At 38.2% G+C, this 27,660-nt stretch overlaps 1 protein-coding gene and 1 pseudogene across 6 annotated transcripts in view; one reads left to right on the top strand and one right to left on the bottom strand.

Moving 5' to 3' along the window:
• Positions 1-27,660, bottom strand: part of LOC308653126 (transmembrane protein 45A-like) — a 151,693-nt gene that overhangs the window by 30,723 nt on the left and 93,310 nt on the right. For 4 of the 5 annotated variants that reach the window (XM_081301583.1, XM_081301584.1, XM_081301585.1 and 1 more), the window contains one exon: positions 9,729-9,874. In XM_081301583.1, the coding sequence (XP_081157709.1) occupies positions 9,729-9,770 (42 nt within the window). In that variant the 5' untranslated portion in view covers positions 9,771-9,874. Of the gene's footprint in view, positions 1-9,728; positions 9,875-10,019; positions 10,481-27,660 lie in introns of those variants that run through there. The other variant, XM_081301587.1, reaches the window with a different exon arrangement.
• Positions 14,162-14,550, top strand: LOC308653213 (cytochrome c, somatic-like; annotated as a pseudogene). The gene has a single exon. The product of its transcript is annotated as a cytochrome c, somatic-like (transcript).

Below are 27,660 nucleotides of genomic sequence, written 5' to 3'. Positions count from 1 at the left end.
CAATAACTGGCAGTATCACCGTCACACCGTCATAAAATCAAAAAATCGTGGCAAACAATCATAAATTCAGGACCATCTGTATACATATTCTCTCTCTCTCTCTCTCTCTCTCTCTCTCTCTCTCTCTCTCACTCACACACACACACACACACACACACAATCACTCTTGGTTATGTCTCTCATAAGAATCCTGACTTAAATAAAAATTATCTGGGGAGGAGAAATGAATGGGAGGACAGATAAAACAAAACTGGTGACGAGTTGGTGATTCTGAATAAAACTGGACAATGGACACACTATAGAATTCTATTTTTATAATCTGCTTGAAATAGTCCTTCGGAAAAGTGGGAGGGAGAAAACAGAGATGGAAGAACTAATAAACTGAGATTTTGTTTCTGCACAAGCTCTGATGATAGAAAAGCATATCAGAAATCAAGGCTGTTCTGAGAAATCCAAGGCTGTGACCCCAACACTCACAGGAAGTGTCTACAGCTGAAAGGCCCAGTCCTGGAGGTCACTCATCCCTTGGCCTTGAACTCCCAGTCTGCTTTAGATGGTACTCCCTCTGCCTCCACGGCACCTGCATATCCCTGTGTGGTAGTATTTCCCCACATTCCATGTTAGATGATTTCTTTTACTCCGGGCTTCTTATACTAGTGAGGAGCTCCTTACTCCATCCAGCATCCAGCCTGCACTCAAAAATGTTTGATGAATGAATTAAACAATGTCAAGTGGTGCTAGCTAAGAGCCCTGTATGCAGAAGCGAGAATGGAATTAAGCAGTATTTCTCAAACTCATATGCAACTGCCTTCTAGCCCTTATTTTCCCCTATTAGAGACTATAACTAATTGCTCCATTTTTAATATCCTATTCCCTATTCCTTATCCTCTCAGTCCAAATACACTCCCTATCACCAAACATTTAAGATCATAAGGGCCTGGGAAATATGAATATACTGGCATTTACTACCATATAACTTTACTAAGTAACCTTCAAAATCTGTTCTGGGTAGCAAAGAAAATTTCATGCAACAAATGGGAGCTTAATTATCAGTGCTTTCTTTCCAATCTTTTATGAAAAAAAAACTCTCTGGCCTTCAGGACCTGTTATGAAAGCCATTTTACAAGGGTCTCCCCTGGTAAAGAGAACTTTAATTCATTGAAACAATCTATTTCTTTGGCTTTGTTGTAGCATTCTGCATGATTTTGGAATAAACACATTGATTTTATAGTCTTTTGAATCTATATGACAGAGAAACTGTGTGGGGAAAAGAGAGAGACACCTAAATTCAAGTCTCCTTAAAATTCCTGAGTTCATCCCCAGAACCTCCACAAAAGCAAACTTTCACCCCTTTCCCAACTACAAAGGGTCCTAAAGGGCAAGTACTGAAACTCAGGGCTCTGGACTTTTACCCTTTTCCATTGCCAATGAGTCCTGAAAGGAGAAAAGCAAATAGTGAAGCTCTAGGTAACTATGTGTCCCAGAGGAAGGAAGATAAGCAGTGAGCCTATCTGAGCTTTTCCCAGTGACAATGAGTTTCCAATATTAAATTTTAACCTGCACAACTAGGCTTCTGACTATTCAAACAGCTCGTCCGCAGTCTCCAATGATTAATTCACCCTCATTGTGAACTATAAAACAGACTCTTTCTGTAACGCTCAGGCCATTTCCATACCAGAAAATGAGCCCTCCTATGCCTGATTGATTGACTCCACTGCACAATAAAGAAGAGCTTGCTGATCCATTTGAGGTCTGCTTCTATCCCAGTTATTTGTATTTATTTTCATAACAGTGTCAAAACCGGGTTGGTTATTTTTGCTTACACCAGTGACATCTGAATTTCACATAAGCAACAAGCAAGTTTTTAGCCTATATGTGTGTGTTATATATTGCATGTGTTGTTTGACACTCAAATTTCACTAAGCATTCTGTATTTTGTCTGGAAACTCAAGAAAGGATTTTCATGGAGTAATGAACATTGCAACAGCTCAGGGTGGAGACTGCTCAAACAATACCCAGTGTCTCTTATTCAGGGTCCTGAGTGACTTGATTGTGACTTCTCCATATTTCCAAATCTCTTTTTGAAATCCTGTGCTTTGATGATTCATACCCAGGATATTTCTTAACCAAAAGTATTGCTGTGCCCCATTTATGCAATTAGAAATTTAGTGTAAAACGCCATTGTCCCATCAAGTGAATTGAGGATCCCTGGGCCACTGTTTCATTACAATAGGTGTAGTGAATTGGTATGAATATGTCTTTTTTGCTCAATCAATGCAAACTAAAAGGATAGTCAGAATCAAATTTCAGGAGGGGATGAAAGGAATCTTGAGATCAGATGTTAAAATGGATCTATCTCATATTTTAAAAAAATGTTTATTCTTTAGTTTTAGGTGAACACAATATCTTTATTTTATTTTTATGTGAGGATCGAACCCAGTGCCTCCCGCATGCCAGGCCAGCGTGCTATCACTTGAGCCACATCCCGAGCCCCTATCTCATATTTGATAAGGCTGGTACCATGATTTCCAATGCCTCTTCTAACATTCAGAGAGGCCTTCCTCAGCACCATGACAAACTTATTAGTTCATCACTGGTTAGAACAAACACAATAGACACCAAACTCTTGATGTGAGGAGTTAGGAGAACTGTCAAGAGGGTGATCAAGAGTGATGGGCACTGTATTTGCCTTGTTCTTTCCAGCAGATTTATAAAATATAGATTGAGGACTGAGTATGCAAGATATCTTCTGAATTTCTGTTTATGTTTAATTTCTTTTCTAGGCACCAAAACTAGAGGAATTCAGACACTTCAGTTGTCACAAAGTAGTTATTGGAATTAATTTTCATCAATCTTAATTTATTCTTACCTTACAATAATGTATTGTTCACTAACTATAGACCAGGGGTTATATTCTTATCTTGCCAAATAAGTGCTACACACTACCTCCATCAAAAAGATACACGGAAAAGAAGATGAAGGCCCTTGTTCAGTGGTTTCTGATATAGATGATGCTTCCCAAGTGGAGTGTAGTTTTAAAGTATGTTTATGTACCTTAAGTATTTATTTTAAGATACTGACTTGAATAAATAATATACTATTCTATGTATTATTCTAAAGAAGTTGAGAACAGTTATTCTGACCACATTAACTCACTTCCTGAATATAACTAAAGATATAAGTCAACCTTGAATTAAAGCTTTCCTCCCTCTAATGCTTCAGTTTGAAAAAGACTGCATAATTACTTATGGGCTCAAGTAATTATGTAATTAATTAAGTAAGTAAGTAATTTGTTGTGACACCTCTGTTGCCATCTAAAGCTAATGGATTTTTTTAAATTCTAGATTTTTTTGGCAAATTATGTCTTTATATTTTTCCTGTTTAAAATAACAGAGTTCTTCATACCTCACATACCTTAAGTCTACCTACAGTACTGTACTGTCTAAAAGATTATTCCCTAGGAGAAGAGCAAAAAAAATAATAATCAGCAAAAAAAATAATCATAATAAGTCAGGAAAGACTAACTAATAATAGCATCTGAAATTGGTGTGAGCCTTTTAACATTTTCAAGTCTGTGACACATTTAATCCTATGATGGACTGTACAATGGAAAAGAAGCTGAGGTGTGACTAGACTCCCAGTCTCTTGTATCTCCAGTTTCAAGCTTTTTACTGCTCCTCACTGATAGAAGTAAAGCAAAAGTGATATTTAATTAAGAGGGACCAAAGGCAAGTGAAAAACCAGCAACTACAGGACTTTGCAAAGGACAGGCGAACCAACTACAGATTGTTGTGCACATGAAATAACAGAAGCTCTTCAACTAACTCCCTTAGACCTGTTTGGACATCCTGAGGGATTCTACACCAAACCTCAGGGATTCTACACAGGGTGGTCTCTGGAGGTTCCAGCCAGGTCCAAGACAACACCATGCAGTGTCCCTATCCAGTGTTGCAGCCACCACCACAAAAACTGCACAACAGCCCATTTCCTATTATAAGAAGATTGCTAACTGGTGCTAGAGATTTAAAAAAAAAAAGTAGGGTCAAAGTACCAGAGGCAGGGGTGCTGGGGTTGTGGCTCAGTGGTAGAGTGCTCCCCTAGCATGCACAAGGCACTGGGTTCGATCCTCAGCACCACATAAATATAAAATAAAGATATTGTGTCCACCTAAAACTTAAAAATAAATATTAAAAAAATTCCCCAGAGGCAACTTTTTTTAAATTGATTTTTTAAAAAAATAAATAAATAAATGACAGCAGAATGCATTACAATTCTCATTACGACATATATACCATAATTTTTCATATCTCTGTTTGTATTTAAAGTATGTTGACACCCAATTCGTGTCTTCATTCATGTACTTTAGATAATGATGTCTATCACATTCCACCATCCTTACTAATCCCCTGTCCCCTCCCCTTCCCTCCCACCCCACTTCCCTATCTAGAATTCATCTATTCCCCAGAGGCAACTCTTATTCATTGCTTGCCATTGATTTAAACAAGGGATATGGATTAAGAATTCACTATGGACTTGGCACTTATGAAATATTTACATACAGTGTCTCATCACTGAACTTTAAGGGTACAAATTATGATTAGCCTTCTGATATTAACAGATAGGAAAATTAAGAATCGGAAAAGATAAATAACTTACTGAAAGACTTCCCACAGCTAATTTAATGGCGGAGCTGGGATTCAAATTTGGTCTCACAACTCCAGAAACACCTCTTGCCAATGGGATCTTGCCCTTCCCTGGGAGACAGCGCCCCTCAGTGTTGACAGGAGTTGGGGGGAATGGCAGCATGCCTGGCCCAAGAGGCAATGCAGGGCAGGAGCAGAAATATGGCAAGATGGTTACTGGTAAAGCTTGAAAGGCTCATCAATCTCAGCTAAAGAGGTTGACTGCAAGCCATGCTTCTATGCAAACTATAGAAAGAAAATGTAAAGCATGAAAAGTGACATAGATCCAACATCTCCCAAAAAACTGATCTTTTGCCAGCAACGCATTAGTTAAATCTCAGGAGAAAGGAAGTCACATGATCTAAATGGTGTTCAAGTACAATTAACTTGGCAGCCAGGCACAGATATATGACAGGGAGAAAGAGGCTGCAGGCAAGGAAACCAGTTAGAAGACAATCACAGACGCTCATTACCTAGATGATGAGTCTGAGTCAGAGCAGGCGGTGAGAACAGGGAATAGAGGGGCAACAGTGCATCTTACTGGAAGGAAGAACAGACACGCCCTAGGGACCCGCTTGGTCAAGACTATGGTTGATGATGACTCTGAGATGGAAACAAGACAGGGCAAAGGGCACTCCAGGGCCAACTACCAGCCACATCCCTGCACCCTCAGGTGCCTGTCTTCTCACCAGAGCACAAGCCCTGAGCAGTCAGGGGCGCTCCTTGGCTCTAGCACTCCATGGGTTTTCACACTGCTGACCACAGGCCTGGTGTTTGATGGACTCAATGAGTATTCCCAGCAGGCTCTTTCCTCTGCCTGAAATGTCCTGTACCCACTGTCACCTAGAAATTCTACATAGAAAGAGCTCTGTCAAGGCTCAGCACCAATGTCTCTTCCTCAGAGAGGACTTCCTTGACCAGATGGTCTAAATTATATATTCCTGTTTTCTCTCCATAGAAACTTATCTTCACAGTATGTATTTTTAATGTGTATTTTTCTAATTACAATTTTTATTTTTTATTTATTTTTAAATTTCCTTATGTTTTTGTTTTTCTACCTACCCCCACTAGACTGACTACAAGCTCCAAAAGTCTGTTTTCCTTTTCATCAGTGAATTCCCGGCAACCAGCACTGTGCTGTCCAACAGAAATAAAATGTAAATTACATAAGTCATCTTAAATTTTCAGTAGTCACTTTTGTAAAAGTGAGAAGAAATTGGTGAAATATGGCTTAATAATATATTCTATTTTACCAAATATATACAAACACTATCATTGAAATGTGAACAATAGAAAAAGATATTTAAACATGTGATCAATTGAAAAAATATTAATAAGAGGGCTTCTGATTTTTTTGTTTGTTTGTTTCTATCAAGTCAAAATTTGCAAAATACTGGAAAAATAAGAACAAGCAGGCTAGGAATTTAAAAGCAAGGCTTAGTCCTTCATAAGAATGTCACTGCAGGAAAGAGAGCTCACTTGAAGACCACCTGAGAAACTCATCAAAAGTTGGTATGTTGGGCTGGGGTTGTGGCTCAGAGGTAGAGCGCTCGCCTAGCATGCATGAGGCACTGGGTTTAATCCTCAGCACCACATAAAGTAAAATAAAGACATTATCAAAAAAAAAAAAGTTGGTGTGCACTAGGCATGGTGGCTCAAACCCGTAATCCCAGTGGCTTGGGAGGCTGGGGCAGGAGGACCAAGAATTTAAAGCCAGCCTCGACAAAAATAAGGTACTAAACAACTCAGTGAGAGCCTGTCTCTAAATAAAATACAAAATAGGGCTGGGGAATGTGGCTCAGTTGTTGAGTGCCCCTGAGTTCAATCCCTGGTGAACCTTACCCCCCAAGAAAAAATTGTTGGTGTTCTACTGGAAAAACCTCCACAGGCTCCAAAGCCTCTGGCTTCCTGATCTCATAAAGCAAGCCCTGGGAACAGTGGTTTGGGGACAAGGAATAGTGTTAACTACACAACTTCTGTGTGTGTTTCATGCAGATAGCACAACTCAGTTGAGACTTGCACACTTCAAGTGTTCCATAACCACATGTGGCTCGTGTCCAACATACAGGACAATGTAGATCTTGTGGGATGCCTGACATATATTACTTAGCTAATAAAGAGTTGGATAAAAAAGGGAGATAAGAAGAGAAGAAAGAATGAGAAAAGAAAGTCAACAGAAAGGAAACAAAACTTACATTTGTTGACTAGATACTATGTTAGATTGTTTCATATCAATAAATTATGTTAAAAATATTGAAAGAACTGGGGAAGTAGCTAAGTGGTTAAGCACACCTGGGCTCAATCTCTAGTACAAAAATAAATAAATAAATTCATTTAATGCTCACATCAACCCTGATGAGGTAGGTATTATTAGAACCACCTCAATCAATAGACACCCATTTGGAGATGTTACTGAACTTGCCTTAGATCATATTGTCTTTTGAACTAAAGAAAGAGGATTCAGAACATAATCTCCTCCTCCTTCCTCCTGCACTCCATTGCAAGTCTAGCCAAAACAACTGCAAATCTAGGCCTCTCTCTCCTCCAGGTGACACAGTCCAGGGTTCCTATAAGATACTGTTTTGAATGACATAGACGCACTCCTTCAAAAAGTACAGTCTGATCACTGCAGGATAATGGGGGCAGGGGGCTCTCTCCCCCTTCTGGAGGGATCCTCCTCTCATTTTCTGCTAACCCCTTGCTAAGACCAAATTAAATAGTGGCACTGGACAATACCCAAATATGCCAAGCTTAGCAGAATCATGGTCACACCAAAAGACAACCTCCTAGCAGGGTCTGTGCCTCTAAGGCCATAAACACAGATGTGCTGGGAGCATCTCCCTCAGGACAAGGGTTTGGTCATATTTCTATCATCAAACAGAAAGTCAAGTAGTCACCCTGGACCTGAGAGAAACTGAGGACAAACACATCTGTGAGAGCACCCCATCTTTTTTTTCCCCCTTCTTGATTACTTGTTAGGCCATTCCAAGAAAATTTAAATTTGCTAACAAAGACAAATAGAGTTAGCAACATAAAATAAGGTAAATGAGAAGAATGGGAAACAAAGGCACGTGAGTATTCTAGAATGGGGACAGAAGAAAATTGGCAGCAAGTTAATGATCTCTGCCTTCACCTTGCCCCACCTCATTCTTTACTGGTCATACATGATCCTATCTCTCTTGGAAAAGCCACCAAAGCCTGCCCCCACCCTATTGCTAAATTCAGTGGCCAATTCTGCCCTCATCTTACTTGAGCCACTAGCAGAATTCCACAGTGCTCCCCACAGCCTCCTCTCTGAAAAATATTCTTCCCTTGTTTTTTTTCCCATTCATGGCACTCTCCTTTGTTTCCGGTATCTCCTAAATTCCAAGCTATTATGATTGGGAGTCCTGGGGACCTGTTTTTAAAACTCTTTTCTATCTACCCTCAGCTCTGGGGGATCTCATCCTGTTCACAGCTTGGAATGAATGCTGTGCCACATGCCTGTGTTTCCCAAATATTTATCTTTAGTCTCAGCTACTCCCCAAACTATAGAGTTCTGCAATCAACTGTACATTCAGCTTTTCCACTCAGATGTCTACTACACCCTTCAAACTACAGACTGTCCAAAACAAAGCTCCCAACATCCCCAACTAGATACGCTCTACCACAGTCCTCCCCAACTATGACAACTCCATCTTCCCTGTTACACCAAAAATTTGAATCATCCTTGACTCACACATCCAACCCATTAGAAAACTCTATTGGAAGACCTCCAAACGATGTCACAAATATGCCACTTCACCACTTCTCCTGCTACCACTCTGAGCCAGACCTAAACTATCGTGACCATCCCCCAAGGGGACTCTGCCTCTGCCCTTGCCCCTTTCAGACTTTCTCAACACAGGAACCAGGTTGTCCTGTTGAGGTGAGTTGGGCCCAAGTCCTCACAGGGCCCACATGGTCTGCAGGAGTTAGCCCCATCACTTCTCCCACCTCCCCTCTTGGACTCTCCTCTCTATTGGCTACCATGGCCTTCCTGCTCCTTCTTCAACACACCAGCCTCACTTCCATCTGAGGGCCTCTGTACTTGCTGCTGCTTCTGTTTGAACACAGCCTTTCCTCTAAGGACATGTCTAATGTTACTTTGTCAATGAGGTCTTCTCACACCATCTCATTTTTAAACTCCCTCAATGCCCCATTTCCTTTTCCTGCTTTATCTTCCCAATAGTACACCCCCTTTTATATCCGACATAACTCACTGACTGCTGCATTCATTGCATCCTCTCTCCCATGGCTAAGATGAATGTTCTATGATTTGTTTCTGGTTTTCCTTATCATTTAATTTCTAGCTTTTAGAACTACGTCTGGCATATAGTAAGTTTCCAGTACAAAAATATTGGATAAATAAATGAATGGATTTTTAGATAGATAGATAGATGGGTGGTTGGATAAAATTCAGAATAAATAGCAGGCCTTATGAATAAACTGCCAGATTCTTAAAGGCTCCAGAAGAGGAAAATGTCACAGAAATCAACTGAAATAAATTCATCATTAAAGAAACATATTTGCAACATCTACTCTGCCTTTCCAACCATAATGCTGGGTTCCAGCATAAAATGAAGTGAAATGTGCACAGAACAATTAGAATTGGGCTAGTCTTAAATTTGCCTCAACCTGTCACAACACCCAATAAGCAGACTGGGGAGACACTGGTGACGTGCAGGAGTCAAGACTTGAAAGCCATGGCTCCAACATTGGGGAAGCAGGGTGGAAGAAGAGTTGACAACTTAAAGGAATGAACTTTTATAGTGTTCAGTCATGAGCCAATCACTGCACCAGACTCCTTACTAACATTACCTCATAAAAAATTTCTTACCACCCTGGGAAGCTGATATTACATCCATTTTACAAGAAAAGATACTGGAAATCAGAGAGATTAAGTTACTTGCACAATGTTACAAATATATAGGCGAGTTCAGATTCAAATTGGGTTTATATGAATGGAAAGCTTTTTCTCTTTCTGTATTATTATACTGAAAGTTACTCCCCAAATAGCAAACTAACCTCTGAGTGTTTCGGTCCAATTTTATCTTCTGAGCCATTCATCCTGGTTGGTGTCAGTAGATCAAGCACTTCAGGATTGAGGTAGCAGGGATAACACAGAAGCAGCTAATGTTAGCCTTTGTTTCTTAGTTAATTCCGAAAATATTCTGTAATAAAAAAAAAAAACAATAGTTTGAAAGTTGACAGCCTATGTTCAGTTTTACAAACACACAGGCGCACATACATGCACACATGTCTGTGTGTGTGCCAAAAGCAACTAGTAAGGAAACATAGTACTATACTAAAACTTACCACACTTTTATCTTTTTGCCCAAGTCCTCCACAGATCAAGAGCAGATGTGCAGCTCAGAGGCTCCCAATCCTGGCAAGTGCTGCTTAATGCTCAAGAAAATCCTATTTCACCAGCATCAGCATTGCCGCAGCCCAGGGAAATCCCTTTTCTTCCTCCTACTCACATGTTTTTTCTTGGGTGTTGTATTCATTGCCAGTGGCCTGCACCTCCACCCAACCTACAGAAACCTGGCCTGTAGAACCCTGCAATTAATATTGTCAGACACACAAGTCTGTCAACCCACCAGTCAAGCTCCCAGCTCACTAGAAGATACTAAGAAGTCTTTATTAGCAAGGTTTCTCACATAACTGTAGTAATTACACTCATTTATTTCCACTCTCACCATGACTGTCTCCTAATTAATCATTTTTATAAAATTGTTCAACTATTCACCTTAAGTGTCCAGGGTGCAAACAGGAAGTAGAAGGCTCCCACATGGAATGGCGACCCCGCCCCCATGACTTTGCTTCTCTTACCAGCAACAACCTACCAAGCCAACCAGCTCACATTCATTCCAACACACAGGGGAGCACATAATACCCTGGACTGCACCCCTGACCTGAGCTGCACGTATGAAGATTGAGAAATCTCAGGAATGAATATTCATAGAATTGCTGTTCCTTTCAGTGTTTGGACCTACCGGCCAATAAATTTCTTAGTTCTTCACTAAGAAATGAGACCAATTAAGGTGAGTGTAGACTGCACCTATGAAACGTGAGGTTGTAATGTGTCTATCACCTTACAAAAAAAAAAAGTTAACCCAAAATATTTCAAAAACTTCTTTTATTCAAAGGACAGAAGTAATACATGTTTTCAAAACCTGAGTCACACCTTTTTAAAATTTTTTTTTTAGTTGTTGATTGACGTTTATTTATTTTCTTATATGTGGTGCTGAGAATCGAACCCCGTGCCTCACACATGCTAGACAAATACTCTACCAACTGAGCCATAGCCCCAGCTCCTGAATCACCTTTTTAACTCTAGGTTCTAAATCAGTATACAAATTATTCTAGGCAAGGAAGAAATCTCAGAAAATATTCTATTAAAGGAAATTAAACATTAAATCAATTAATATTTTTTTAAAAAAGGGCATCAGTTTCATTAGAGGCTCATCTGGATACATAAACTTAATGGAAAGTGATAAAATAGGCCCTTAACCATATTTTCTCACTTATGTTATACTTGAGAGACCTGAACACCTAGGTGCAGAACCCACCACATAATTTGTGGGCCCAGAGCAAAATTATTCTTCTAGTATATTTCTAACAAGGTTTTCAAAAAGATTGGCATGATTGTTTCTTTGCTCTTCTTTCTGTTTCTTAACCTGCATTCATTCTCTTTCAAGTGGCTTAGGCACTCAATGGATCCAACCAGCAGAACTGACCATCACTACCACCATCCCTATGTCAGTCAGTCAAAATCCACTTCTCTGGGCATTCTTTTTTGTTTGTTTGTTTGTTTTTTGTTTTACTGAGTTACACATGACAGTACAGTGATCTTGACATATCATACATTTGAATCAGATGGGATATAATTTCTCATTTTTCTGAGTGTACAGGTTGCAGAATCTGGGCATTCTTAAGATAATGAAATAGACTTAAACAGCACTAATTTGCTCCTCCATGGAATGGAAACAAAGCCATTGGTATTTGACTGCTCCTGGATGGGAGGGGCTATGGGTTAGAACTGGAAATTGACAACAAAGAGAATAAAACCTGGTGGATTCCAGAGACTAGGGAGAAAAACAAGAGAAGTGGAGTACCCCAGTTTCAGGCATCCAGCACCTCAGTTACAGGAAAGGGACTCTCCCCTCAGAGCAGGTAAAGGTGAAAGAGAAAGGGTCACAGCTTTGTGCAGAAGGCTACCAGGAGCATCCAAATGCCTTAAATAAATAAGTGACATGGAGTCTACATTACAACTTAACTTTAGAGAAGACACACACTGCACCTGCTAACCAACCCTCAGAGTGCCATGGCCAGGAGCCATCTTCAGAAGGTTCCTATTATTAGGACTAAACTGTTCTGGGGATCAGAAAACCCAGCATAATCACATTTCAGAATTCCTCTGGACACCCTCCCACACTGAACGGGAAGGCAGCAGCCACACGAGACAGCTATGGTTTGGAAGAGTGTCTCTGTCACAAATTCACTGAAAGGTACATTCTGTGGGAAGCACAGGCTGCAATGGTGTGGGAAGTAGAGGGCCCAGAAGTTCAGTGATCCTGCTTTCTGTGACATGAAGCAACATCAGTTCTGTATTGACTAGTGTGGGGGCCAGGTATGAAGAGACTACCAGGAACTGATTAGCAAATCTCCTAGTTCTTCCCACAACCCTCCTCCAAAATGAAACTTGATGGTTCAACTGCTCCCCCAACCTTTGGAGGAATTTTGGGTATCCACCACAGCTTGGATATGGGCCACATCCCTGGAGGCACAGTCTAAATCCTTCCAGAGAGAACACACCTCCAATATGGCCAAAAGTCCCTTAACCTGTTTAATGACAAAGACAGGGAACTGCCTGCTTTCACCACAATTCCTTTGGCAAGACTTGAGAGAAATTTCAACATACTGCTGCTAGTAACAACTACCCCAACCCCCTACCTGGCAAATTGTAATCATATCCAGAGAGGAGTGTTTCCAAGCAACTTGGTTAGGGGAAATTTTTGACTCACAATTTTTAAAAATTTTGTTCTATTATTCTATTATTTCCTTTTATTGCTCATTTTTTCCCTACTGTTATTCTATATTTTAATTCTTTAAGTGGGTTTTTTTTCACTCTCTTTTCTTCTCTCTAAATCTCCCCCTGGCCCCAATTTTTATTTCTGGGTTGGGGAGTGAGTCCTAGGAATTGAACACAGGGCCTCAAGCATGCTAGGCAAGTGCTCTTCCTCAGAATCACACCCCAGCCCTCCATTTTTATTTATATTTATATTGTTTGTCCCTTCTTCATTATCCTTTTTATTTTTTATTTGACCACTTTAACCCATTACTGTTGTTGTTTCTAGTATTATTCTCTCTCCCTCTCTCTTTTCCTGGTGCTTGGAATCAAATACAGGACCACACACACATTGGGCAGGTGCTGTGCCTCTGAGCTATACTCCCCGCACAGCTAAGAAGAATTCAGACCTACTTGAACCCTGACAGATGCTTCTAAGACATTTGCATAAAGAAAACAAGGGACATAAACTCCTAGCTGTTTCAGACCATTCACTATGATTGAAACAGCCAATATCAGATTCCCTTTCAAGTAACAGAATCAATTCTAATAGTGCCCGTGGAAATCCCCTTCACCTGATACGGGCTTCTACTCCCGTTGTTGGGATGACCTAGAGGGTGCACCCTATATACCCTCAGTGTATACCACACCAAACTAAATTACCAGAGGGACACCATTCTGTCAAGACCTACATAGAAAGCAGATTGCTCACACTCTAATAAAGTATACATTGTGTCAAACTCTGCAAATCACAGTGAAAGAATAATCTCCACAGGGAGATTATATGACAAAGATCAATTGAAATTAAACTCAACACTACAGGAAACACTGATATCTCAAGAAACATCATAAGAGAAGGCTGCTTTTTTTTTTAGTTGTAGATGGACACAATACCGTTATTTTATTTATTTATTTTTATGTGGTTCTGAGGATTGAACCCAGTGCCTCACACATGCTGGGCAAGCTCTCTACCACTGAGCTACAACCCCAGCCTGAAGGCTGCTTATTAAGAGGCTCTCACATAAAAGTGGAAGAGATATCTGCTCCAACGGAGGCTCAAATTAGCATAGAAACACAGAAATATTTTTTTAAAAAGATGCTATCACACTTCCTAAGCTTCATAATTCCATTGTAACAAATCTCAAATATATTGAAGTGGATGAAATGACAGATACAGAATTCTAAATAATTATTTCTGAAATGATCAATGCCAAGAGAACACAGAAAACAATTGAATGTATTAAGGAAGTTAATGCAGGATGTGAATAAGAAATTCAGTAAAGGGAGATTTTGAAAAAGAATCAAACAGAAACCTTGGAAATAAAAGCTTAATGAAACAGGTTTTTAAAAATTTTTTAAAAAGAAATCCAGGATCGGGAACCTTCTTTGCACTAGCGATGAAAGAACGAATTAAAAATGGGTGATGTTGAGAAAGGCAAGAAGATTTTTGTTCAGAAGTGTGCCCAGTGCCACACCGTGGAAAAGGGAGGCAAGCACAAGACTGGGCCAAATCTCCATGGATTGTTTGGGCGGAAGACAGGTCAGGCTGCTGGATTCTCTTATACAGATGCCAACAAGAACAAAGGCATCACGGGGGAGAGGATACACTGATGGAGTATTTGGAGAATCCCAAAAAGTACATCCCTGGAACAAAAATGATCTTCGCTGGCATTAAGAAGAAGGGACAAAGGGCATACCTAATAGCTTACCTCAAAAAAGCCACTAATGAGTAACAGCTACTGCCTTATTTATTACCAAACAGAAATGTCTCTTGGCTTTTTTATAGGCACCATAATTTAATTGATGTGATACACCAGAAATCAGATCATGAATGACTGACAAAATTATTTTTGTTGGACAATCCTGATTTAGGTAAAACTGACTTGTAATTAAATTAATATTTTGGTTATATTCCCACTTCAGTAAATTCTATCACTGTTTCCCCTTTTGAAAGTTATGGTTGGACTTATTAGTAATGTTCAGTATTTCACAAAAATGGGGAATGACATTTGAAAACTAGTTTTATATTTAGTTTTACAGAACTGATTATGTGAATATGTTTAAATATGGGGGAAATCCCTTTAGTCTCTCAGAACCAAGCATGATTCACATTTGTTTCAATTTGTGTTCATTAGCCTATTAAAGGCAGTGGTTGAAGATAAGGAAGTAGTGTCTGTATTTTTGTTGACCATGACAATTTAATTAGAATTCCCTGTATCTAAAATTCTGTTTTTTCCTTATGGAAAGGCATGTTAGTGTGGTTTATGTATGATATTAAATAAAGAATATTTAACACTTCTAAAAAAAAAAGTAAAAGAAATCCAGTTGAAAGCTTCACTGATAGACCAGATTAGGCAGAGGAAATTATAATGAGGCTGATGAATTATCACTGACAGTGATAAAGAAAATTAGAAAGAATGAAACAGAACACAAAAGATACATGGAATACCATTAAAAGACCATACTTACAAATAATCAGACTATACCGGCTAAAAGTATAGAAAAATCTATTCAGTGAAACAATAGCATCAAATTTTTCAAATCTTGAAAGACAAGAACCTTCAGGCATTTAGAGCCCCAAATAGACATGACAAGAAAAGAACCTCTTCACAAATATTATAGTTAAACTGCCCAAAGTACATAAAAAAGAAAGAATATTAAAAAGTTGCAAGAAGGGCCAAATCATATTTAAAGGCAATTCCATCAGAATAATAGCAGATTTCTCAACAGAAACTCTAAAGACCAGGAAAGCATGCAATGATGAATTTCAAGCTCTGAAAGAAAATAATTGTCAATCTAGTTTACTATACCAACTAAAGTTATTCTTCAAGATCAGAATTAAATAAAGACCTTCCATGATAAGCATAAAATAAGGAAATACATGATCACTAGACAAACATTACAGAAGATACTTAAGGGAATCCTAATCCTGGAAGAGGAAGTATAAGCACAATTATGAGAGCATGGAAGAGAATAAAATTCACTAGAGCAATAAATAAGAAAATGACAATTGGGAAAAACAATCAAGCATAACAGAAAACCATCTAATTTCTAATATGAATAAGAATGGGGAAAAATGAACTTAAGATGATCAAAATAACCCAAGGAAAACTTGGAAAATGACAGGAATAAGAACATGCCTGTCAGTAATAACCCTGAATGAAAATGATCTTAATTCTCCAATTAAAATATGTAGAAAGATTAGTTGGATTAGAAAACCAGATACAGCAATCTGCTGCCTGCAAGAAACTCATCTCAACAGCCAAGACATACACCACTGAAAGAGAAAGGATGGAGAATGATATGCCAAGCAAATAGAATACAAAAGCAATCATGAGTATTTATGTTCATATCTGACAACAGAGTTTAAATCAGTTAAAAGAGACAAAGAAAATCACTACATACTAATAAAGGAAAAAATATCAAGAAGTATAATGATTATAAATATATATGTACTCAAAATCAGGGAAACACTACTGAAAATAAAGGGAGAGAGGGGCCCCAATACAATAATAGTGGGAGATTTCAATATCACACATCTCAATAGATCACCCAGATCAAAAAAAAATTAAAAATTGGAGTTAAATTACATTATAGATCAAAAGGACTTAATAAACATCTACAGAATACCATTCAAGAGTTGAAGAATACATATTCTTTTCTTCAGCAGATAAAATTTTTTTTCAAAGTATTTTTCATTTATTAGGCCACATAGCAAGTCTTAACAAATTCCCCAAAATGAAATAATTTCTTGCATCTTATCAGAGCATAACGGAATAAAACTAGAAATAAACAACATGCAAAATTACAGAAATTCATACAAATACATGGAGATTGAACAATACATTTTTAAACAAATGGTGAGTCATTGAGGAAGTCATAAGACAAATTTTAAAATCCCTAGACTCAAAGGAAAATGAAGACACATTATGTGAGAACCTATGGGATATAGAAAAAGAATTATAAGAGGTAAGCTTAAACTGATAAATGCCAAAATTAAAAGAACAGAGATATCACAAATAAATAATCTAATAATACATCTCTAGGTATTAGAAAACAAGAATTAACAAAACTCAACATCAGGGGAAGGAAAGAAATAACTAAGGACAGGGCAAAAATAAATAAAATAAATACTAAAAGAATAGTACAAAGGATTGATGAGACCAAGACTTGATTCTTTTAAAAGATAAACAAAATTGAAAAGCTCTGTTATAGATTGGACCTGGAACATCCCCAAGAGGCTCTTTGTTGAAGGTTTGGTCCCCATCTAGTGGCACTATTTGGAGGCAATAGAAACTTTAGGAGATGGGACCTAGCTGGAGGAAGGAGATCACTGAGGGTGTGTCCTTAAAGAGTGCCTCTCTCTCTCTCTCTCTCTCTCTCTCTCTCTCTCTCTCTCTCTCTCTCTCTCTCTCTCTCTCTCTCCTTCCCTTTATCCCTCCCTCCCTCTCTATCTCTGCTTCCAGTTGCCATAAGGTGAGTAGTTTTTCTCCCCAGGCTCTCTCTACCATGATATTCTGCCTTACTGCAGGCCCAGAAACAACAGCGCCAAGTGACCATGAACTGAAATCTTTAAAAACTGTGAGTCAAAATAAACCTTTCTTCCTTTGAAATTGTTTTTCTCAGATATATTTCAATCTTAGTAAGATTGAAAGCTTACTAACATAGAAAATTGGTATCAGAAGTGGAATTGTTGCTATGAGTATACCTGACCATGTGGATCAGAATTCTTTGCTACTAGTCTGCAGAAGGAGCTTAGAATTATTTGCCAAATCAGGCTGGAAAAAAATCTGGAAATGCAGTAAGCAGAACTTACTGGGATGATTCTGGTGGGAGCTCAGAAACCCAGAATGCTGATATGAATGTGAATAGTAAAAGCTGTGCTCATAATGTTTCCTATGAAAATGAAGACTCTATTGGAAATTGGACCAGAAGCTATTCATTTTATATTCTTGCAAAAAACTTGTCCACATTTTTTCCATGCCTTGAGACTTTACATGAGGGCTAATTTTAAAGGTGATGGACCAAATAATCTGATGGAGGAAATGCAAGGTAGCACAGCATCTAGGTTATGGCACAGGTATTGTTGGCTGCTTCTAACCAGATTTACAGATTTGCAGATTTGAAAAATTCACAATTTTGCCAGAAAAGGAGCATGTTTAAAGTTGCTGCCAAGGAGAGTATGGTTATTAAAGAGATTAAGATTAGCACTATTAAAAAGAAGCCAACTACTTTGCACTAGGACAATAAGAAAGAAGCCTTGAGGACATCTCAGGATTCAGTGAGATCTACCCTCTTCCAAACTTAAAATTATAAAAGTGTAAATCTTTCACTTGAGAAGAAAGCCCCTGACACCCTGTTGCACTGGATGACATAAAATGTCATTTCTCCAGGATTTGTTTCATCATGTTCCATCATTGATATCCTCAGATGCTGTTGCAGCTGTGATCCAAATGGGCCTACCCACTGATGAATAGCATCATCCATAGGATGCTGGTTTCACAGGCATGCAAAATATAATAATTGTGAGATCATGAAGGCTTCCACTTAAATTTCAAAAGAATGCCTGGGAGGCCTAGGAATGTGTGACAGGTCAAAATCCATACAGGAAGCCCCCAAAGGATAATGCATGAAGCTGAGAGTGAAGTCACAGCTACAATGGAGACCTCAGTAACTTAGACATGCCAGGAATATAGTCTATCTCCAAGGAAAGTCACAAGAATTGATTGAAGCCAGCCCGAGAGAGTGTCCTTGTGCACTGCAGACAATAACAAGACTACAGCATCAGGGCTGCCCAATCCCTTTGGGGCCCTCATCCTGCCATCACATGCCTCAAATGCTGGACATGAGGCTCTTGGATTTAATGTTTTCTCTACTGGGTTTTGGTCTTGCTTTAGTCCAATTCTTCCTTAGTATTCACCTATTACTCCCTTTTTGAATTGTAATATATTCCCTGTGCCATGGAATTTAAATATAACTTGCAAGTATATAACTTGCTTTTTATTTTTACAGGGACTCATAGCTCAGAGTTCACCTTGCTACTCAGAGGAGATTTGTATTTTGACTTTTGAGCTACGCTGAAACTGTTAAGGCTATGGAGACTCTTGGAGATAGACTGAAAGCATTTTGCATTATGAGATGGTCATAACTTTTGGGGGTCAGGAGCATAACATTATACTTTGTATCTGGAATGTCCCCCAAAGGCTCATGTGTGGAAGCTTGATTTCCAGCTCGTGGCACTACTGGGAGGTGGTGGTGGTGGAAATTTTAGGAGGTGGGGCCTAGCAGGAGGAAGTAGGTCATTGAAGACATGTCTTTGAAAGGTATTTCTTATTCTCTTTCGCTCTCTCCCCCGCCCTCCATTTCCAGCTGCCATGAGATGAGCAGCTTTCTTCCCCCATGCCCTTTCCTCTACACCATGATGCTTTGCCTCACTGCAAACCCAGAAACAAAGGAGGCAAATGATCAGGGACTGAAACCTCTGAAAATGTTAGGCAAAGTAAACCTTTCCTCTTTTAAAATTGTTTTTTCAGGTATTTACTCTCTCTGCTCCCAGCTGCCATGAAGTGAGCAGCTTTCCTTCCCCATGCCCTCTCTACCGTGATGTTCTGTCTCATTGAAGGCCCAGAAACACTGAATCCAAGTGATCTTGGACTAATAATTCTGAAATTGTGAGCCAAAATAAATCTTTCCTCCTTTTAAATTTATTTCTCAGGTATTTCATGGCAATGGCAGAAAGCTGACTAACACAAACCCTTAGTTAAAATAACTAAAGAAAGAGAGTAAAGGCCCATATAAATAAAACTAGAAATTTCAAAAGGGATATTACAATCAAGGAACCTGAAATTCATAGGGTCATTAGGGAACATTTTGAAAAACTTTATTCCAATTAATTAGAAAATCTAGAAGAAATGGACAAATTTCTGGATGAATATGGCCTTCAAAAATTGAACCAAGAGTATGTAAAAAACATAAATAAATCAATAACAAGCAAACAATTATAAAAAGTGCCCCCAAGATAATTCAGATCACCTCACTGCTGAATTTTATCATACTTTTAAAGAACTGATATCAATGCTTCTCAAATTATACCATAAATAAGAAGGGAGGAATTTATTCCAAATCCTTTCTATAAAGCCAGTATTGCTCTGCTACCAAAACCTAGTAAGGACACACACACACACACACACACACACACACACACACACACACTATTTTTGATGAACATAGATGTAAAAATCCTCAATAAAATACTAGCAAACCAAATTCAACACAATATTTAAAAGTCATACACCATTAACAAATTGGTATAATTCCAGGGATGCAAGGATGGTTCAACATACACAAATCAATAAATATAATATGCCATGTAAGTAGAATCAAATATAAAAAAATACTTGATCATCTCAATAAATTTAGAAAAAAAAACTTCAACAAAATTCAACATTCCTTAATGATAAAAAGCCTTGAATAAATTAGGTACAAAATAATCAGACCTCAACATCCTAGACTTTATTTGACAATCCATAAATATCATACTAAATGGAGGCGGAAGCAGCAAAAGCATTTCCTCTAAAATCAGAAATAAGACAAGGATGTCCTCTCTCACCACTTTTATTCAGTATTGTACTTGAAATTTTAGCCAAAGCAATTAGGCAACAGAAGAAAAAAAAAGTGATATAAATAGAAAAGGGGAAACTCAAATTATCCCTGTTTACAGATGATATTATTCTCTACTTAGAAAAATCTAATGACTCCACCAAAATATTCTTAGAACTAATAAATTCAACAAACTAGTGGCAAAAAATTGCATATGAAAATCACTAGTTTTTCTACATTCCAATAATGAACTTACAGAGAAGGAATTCAGAAAAGAAATACCATTCACAATATCCACTCAAAAAATTATCTAGGAATAAGCCTAACTAAAGATCTGAAAGATCTCAATGATAAAAATTACAAAACACTGAGAAAATAAATTGAAAAAGACACTGTAAGGTGGGAAGATCCCCCCATTCTTAGATTAGGAAAATTAACATGGTTAAAATGTCCATACTACCCAAAGAAATCTACGAACCCAAGGCAATTCCCATCAAAATACCAATGATATTCTTCACAAAACTAGAAAAAAATAATCCTAAAATTGAGAAAACTTCAGGTGGAACCACAAAAGATCCTGAGCAGCTAAAGCAATCCTGAACTCAAAGAACAGTAGTACAGGAATTATAACAACTGATTTGAAAACATACTACACTACTATAGTAACAAAAACAGAATGGAATTGATATAAAAACACACAGAGAGACCAATGGAACAGAACAGACAACCGAGAAATAAACTCATGCGGCTAAGCCAACTGATTCTTGCCAAAGGTGCCCAAAAACATACATGAAAGAAAAGACATCTTATCAAAAAAAATCATCCTGAGAAAACTGGATAGCCACATGTAGAATATGGAAAATTAACACCTATTTACCACTCTGTACAAAAATAACTCAAAATGGACCGAATAGCATAATGTAAGACTTGAACCTTGGCAATTACTTAAAGAAAACATAGGGGAATTGTTGAGAGCCACAGCGTCAGAATAACGCCTGGCATATTGCCAGAGGGAATGGTTGAAAGGTGATGCCAGCGAACCATTGAGATGATGATTTGAGTTAAGCTGTATATAATTGCTGTGATGCTGAATTGATTGAGTTGTATATGGACCCTGCTCTGGGAATAGGGCAGCTCCAGGAATCTGCGCCCGATACTTTGGAGTTCCTGTGCAGTTCTTATGGGGGGTTCGGGAAGATTAGGCACGCAGAGCACGGTGGAAGATGTGTGTTCCTGTGTAGTGTGTGTGCAGTGCCAGTGAGAGTTGGGGAATAAAGAGTTGCTGTTTGAACCTACAAGGCTTTGTGGCGGCTCGGTTATTTGTGCCCAGCCAGACTGCGGCATTTGGTGGCCCATGCGGGGAACGCCTGAAGCTTGGAGATAAGTGAAATTGCTCGCCCCTGAAGAAGAGCAAGAGAATGGGTGACCACTTCAAAAAACAATGTGTTCTTGTTTTGATTTATTTTGTTTTTAATTTCAAGTTGCCTGTCCCTAGAACTTTCTCAGGCAAACTGGGGAAAATGGTTGGCTCGAGGTTTGAAGTTGTTCGCCCCTGAGATAGAGATAGAAATGGACCACGAATATACATTTCAAGAAAATAGGAAATCTGATACAATGCATTTTTGTTCCGTTTTGGTTTCATTCTGTTTCAGTTGTTTTGTTTTGTGTTATCTTTATAGTAGAAATATGGGATCAGAAATTAGTAAAAAACAAACCAAAAGAGTGTTAAATAAATTGTTAGAGATTCAGACTATGATAGAAAACATGTTAGATCAAGCAAAAGAGAAGGTCTCTCGAGCTAGTCAGACAGAGGAAGAAAATTTAAAGGAAGAAAGCTTAGAGGAGAAACAGCTATCAGGGGGGAATCTACAACAGGAGGCTGCTACTAACACCGTTCAATCACCAGAGGGGGTAATTCAACCAACAGCTCCATCTATGGAAATAGCCAAGTGGCCCTCAACCCCTATAGTTGATAGATGGGATCCTGAGACAGGACCTCAAAGATTAGCATGCCCTGTACTTGAGCAGGAAGGAGGGCAGCGAACTCACCGTGCTCTAGATTTCAAAACAGTGAAGGAGTTAAAGGAAGCTGTAACAACCTATGGTCCCCAAGCACCCTTCACTGTAAGCATGGTCGAATCCATTAAAACTTGGACATGGCACCAGCAGATTGGGCTAGTATGTGTAAAGCTGTGCTAAATAGAGGGCAATATTTGTTATGGAATGTTGCCAATGAGGAATTTTACATGGAGACGGCTAGGCGAAATGCAGCAGCCGGTTATCCTCAGAGAAATGTAGATATATTGTTAGGAAAAGGACCTTAAGAGGGTCAGATGCAACAAATAAATATGATCCTGCCATATATTCACAAATTGCTGCAGATGCAGTTAGGGCATGAAAGACTTTACAACTACATGGAGATTTACAAGGTCAATTATCTAAGGTAATCCAAGGACCTAATGAACCTTATGCTGAATTTGTAGATAGGCTTATTCAAACAGCTACCAGAGTTTTTGGGGATACAGAACAAGCAATGCCATTAATAAAACAACTGGCTTATGAGCAAGCAAATCATTTCTGCAAGCAGGCCATTAGACCATGGAAACATGAAGATTTAAACACATATATTAAATTATGTAGAGACACTAATAAACAAGGGCAAGTCTTGGCAGCTGCAGTACAACAGGCTTTAGATGCCAGGCTGAAAACATGCTACAATTGTGAACAAACAGGACATTTTAAAAGGAGTTGCCCCATAGGAGGAGGGTTTAACAAAATTAGGTATCAAAGGAGAAGAATACCAGGTATTTGTCCACGATGTCGTAGAGGGAGACATTGGGCTAATGAATGCCATTCTCAAACCACCATAGAGGGTACTCCGTTATAAAAAAATGGACAAGTACCAGGTGTTTACCCACGATATCATGGAGAAAAGCATCGGGCTCCATTGCGAAAAAACGGACAGGGGGGCCCAATTCTCCGGAGCCCATGACCACAAATATACGGGGCACTGGAGGAACCCAGCGACACCATCAGGGTAATGCCCAAGACACATTGTCCATTAGATCTCTCATCAGACAAACCAGAGGGAGCGCAGGGTTGGACATCTGCGCCTCCGCCAGAGCAGTACTAACTCCAGAGATGGGAGTTCAAATCATTCCCACAGGGGTAAAAGGACCTCTTCCCCAAAAAACAGTAAGTTTATTATTGGGACGTAGTTCTTCTACTCTAAAAAGACTTATGATAAGTCCTGGGGTAATTGATCCCGATTGTGAAGGTGAAATAAAAATTATAGCTAGTTCTCCAAGAGGTATATCAGTAATTTCACCAGGAGATATAATAGCACAGTTATTAATAATACCCAGCCTTCATGATAAATTTTCCAGTAGTACTATAGAAAGAGGTTCCAGGGGATTAGGCTCCACAGGTGTAGATTGGGCTATGCTGTCTTTAAAATTAGATTCTTGCCCAATGCTAAAACTAAATATTCAAAGATATGAATTTAATGGGCTACTGGATACAGGTGCAGACCTTAGCATCATATCTCGTCAAGAATGGCCAAAACATTGGCCATTACAATAGGCCACTCAAACGCTTCGAGGCCTAGGAGTGGCAACTAATCCCCATAGAAGTGCAATGGTATTAGATTGGAAGGATCCTGAAGGATGTGAAGGAAATATACAGCCATATGTATTGGATCATCTTCCTATACATTTATGGGGACGAGATATCCTAGATCAATTAGGTTTGACATTAACAAATAACATCAATCCAAATGCATCCACTATTAGGGCCAGAAAAGGTTTTAGGAAAGAAAAAAGATTAGTAAAACAAGAACAAGGTATAGCAGCACCAATTCAAATAGATCAAGGAATAAATAGACATGGATTGGGTTTGCAGAAGGGGTCACTGAGACAATAAAAATTACTTGGAAATCAGAAAGACCAGTATGAGTTCCTCAGTGGCCCCTAACTAAAGAAAAGATACAAGCAGCCCATGATCTGGTCAAACAACAATTAGCAGAGGGACATATACAAACTTCCGTATCTCCCCATAATACTCCCATTTTTGTCATTAAAAAGAAATTTGGTAAATGGAGATTATTGCAAGATTTAAGAGCCATTGATAATGAGATGGTTTTTATGGGACTTGCTCAACTGGGGATTCCCCAATTGTCTGTTTTGCCAAAAACCTGGTATGTTTTAGCTATAGATATTAAAGATTGTTTTTTTTTTCAATTCCAATTCATCCAGGGGATAGTCCACATTTTGCATTTACTATCCCTGTACTGAATCATGAAGGTCCTGATCAGAGATATGAATGGAAAGTACTCCCTCAAGGGATGGCTAACAGTCCAACTAAGTGTCAAATTTAAGTTAACAAAGCAATCCAGCCACTTAGAAATCAAAATCCTGAACTACAAATATTTCACTATATGGATGATGTATTGTTAGCACACAAAGATAAAAACACATTGCTAGAATGTTATGCCACACTTACAAACTTATTAAAAAATTATAATCTAGAGATAGAAATAGATAAAGTACAATTAAATTTTCCAATTAATTATTTAGGAGTTCTATTATCCTCAACCATGGTCTGTCCACCAAAAATTCAAATACGAGTAGATGAATTCAAATCACTTAACGACTTTCAAAAGTTATTAGGAGACATAAATTGGATAAGGCCTTATCTAGGCATACCAACAGGAGAGTTAGGACCTTTATTTGATATCCTAAAAGGTCCATCAGATCCAAATTCAGCCCCCATGTTAACGCCTGAAGCAAGAAAGGCATTAAAAATTATTGAAACATATATGGAAAATATGCATTTGGATAGAATTGATATAAGTTTGCCTTTATTATTTATTGTACTACCAACAAAAAATATTCCTACAGGAGTATTTTGGCAAGAAGGTCCATTATTGTGGATACATTTATCTTATTCTCCTAACACTATTCTTACTAGGTATTGTGAGGCTGTAGGACAATTAATACTCAAAGGAATAAAAGCAGCAAAGGGAGTGTTTGGAATTTCTCCCAATAAAATTATTACTCCATATATTATGGATCAAATTGATGAGTTAGCTAATGAGCTAAATACTTGGGCAATAATCATGTGCAAATCTAATGTTTCATTTGATAATCACTTACCATCTAATCCTTTGCTGTCTTTTTGGTCTTCGCATCCTGTAGTTTTTCCAAAAATGACAAGAAAAACACCTATCATGAATGCTCCAAATATATTCACTGATGGGTCAAATAATGGTACAGCAGCAGTAGTTACCCCTGATCAAACTTTAACATTTTTAGTACCCAAACAATCAGCTCAAAAGGTAGAGCTTAATGCAGTATTACAAGCTTTTGTGATGTTTAAAGATTCTGTATTTATTTTCTGATAATCAGTATATAGTTAATGCTATAGTATCCCTTGAAGATGCTGGTAGGATTTCCCCTTCCTCTACTGTTTTCTCTTTGTTTTCCACTATACAAAGTCTATTCTGGGACAGAAAAGATCCATTCTTTATAGGACATATCAGGGCACATACAGGATTGCCTGGAGCCCTTAGTTTGGGCAATGATTTAGCAGATAAAACTACACATGACATACATATTTTTCTACACTAGAAGAAGCTACAAATTTTCATAAAAGGTTCCATGTCAATGCTAATACTTTACAAAACCATTTTAAAATAACTAAGGAACAAGCTAGACAATAATAAAACAATGTCAAAATTGTGTGACCTTTTTACCACAAGTTAATTTTGGAGTCAATCCTAGAGGACTGATACCTAACCATATTTGGCAGATGGACGTCACACACTTGCCAGAATTTGTAAAATTAAAATATTTGCATGTTACAGTTGATACTTCTTCCGGATTTTTGATGGGCTCCCTTCATGCCAGAGAAAAAACTAAAGATATTATAGCTCATTGCTTACAAAATTTTGCCACTGTGGGCGTTTTAAAACAGTTAAATCAGATAATGCCCCTGGCTATACCTCTATCTCTTTTAAACAATTTTGCTCATCATTTGGCATTACTCACATAATAGAAATTCTATACAATCCACAGGGACAAGGCATAGTTGAAAGAGCTCATCAAACTATTAAAATGTACTTATTAAAGCAAAAAGAGGGAATTGGAAAGGGGTATCTATCCCCCAAAGATAAACTTAAAATAACCCTTTTTACTCTAAACTTTTAAAATTTGGATTCATCAGGGCTTAGTGCTGCGGAAAGGCATATGTATCCAAAAAATGTACATAAGCCTAAGGTACTTTGGAAGGATATTCTAACAGGACAATGGAAAGGTCCTGAACCAGTGATTGTCTGGATTCAGGGTTCTGTTTGTGTGTTTCCAGAGGGAGAACAGCAGCCGATTTGGATTCCAGAGACACTAACCAAAGCGATTTCTACAGACCAAAAAGAAGATTATTTGACTCAAATCCATAACAGCTGGTATTCAGAACTCCAGCTTGGCTATTCTTACATCTGCAACAGTGATTCTCCCACACCTGGAGGCTAATGAATAATGAACACCATTAAGGCCTATTTCAAATGTAAAAGACCTTGGGACTTGCTTGTGGGATTACCTTGAGACCCATATGCAAGTTACAGGAAGAAGGATGGGATAGCAAAAAAAAAAAAGTCAAATCCAGGTGGTAACCAGGATGCTTTTTTTCAATATCTATTTTATTATTGCCTTTTCCCACATCATAAAGTTCTATTTTATTTTTTGAGCTCATACAGACCTAGGTTAATGTTACTGATCAGTTCTATTTTTTGACTGTGGAGTTTTAAACATTGTAATGGAGATTGCATCTGTTAAAAAGCTACAAGGCCTTTATTATGTTATGTGTTGTATGTATTGTATCATGTGTGCACACTAGTGTTTTGTGTTGTATGTACGTGCGTATGTCCATATATCATATATGATGAGTGCTCATGAAAAAATGGATCCAATATTTTTTTTTATTCACGTGATTTAAATGGTTTAATTTAAATTAGGTAAACAGCTGTTGAGGATTGTTTTTAAAGGTGGTTAACAGATCTATTTGTTTACTTTCACCTTTCCTTTTCATTATATTTAATAATTCTGTTCAGGATAATGTAAATTGTTCAGAAAATTGTTTTCTTAGTGCCTGCTGGAATGTTACATAATTTCTTTTTAGCCATCATTGCCAGAATTCCTATCTTCATCCTAGTGCCGGTGAAAACAAAGATAAAACCAAACTATAGCTTCTTCGATAGCTATCACAGTAAACTGTATAAACTGATGCATCAAT

The sequence above is a fragment of the Spermophilus citellus genome (genome assembly GCF_964194105.1).
Source record: "Spermophilus citellus genome assembly, chromosome: 7".
Taxonomy (NCBI): Eukaryota; Metazoa; Chordata; class Mammalia; order Rodentia; family Sciuridae; genus Spermophilus; species Spermophilus citellus.
Note: the sequence above shows the minus strand (reverse complement) of the source record. Positions and strands in the feature narration are given on the sequence as shown.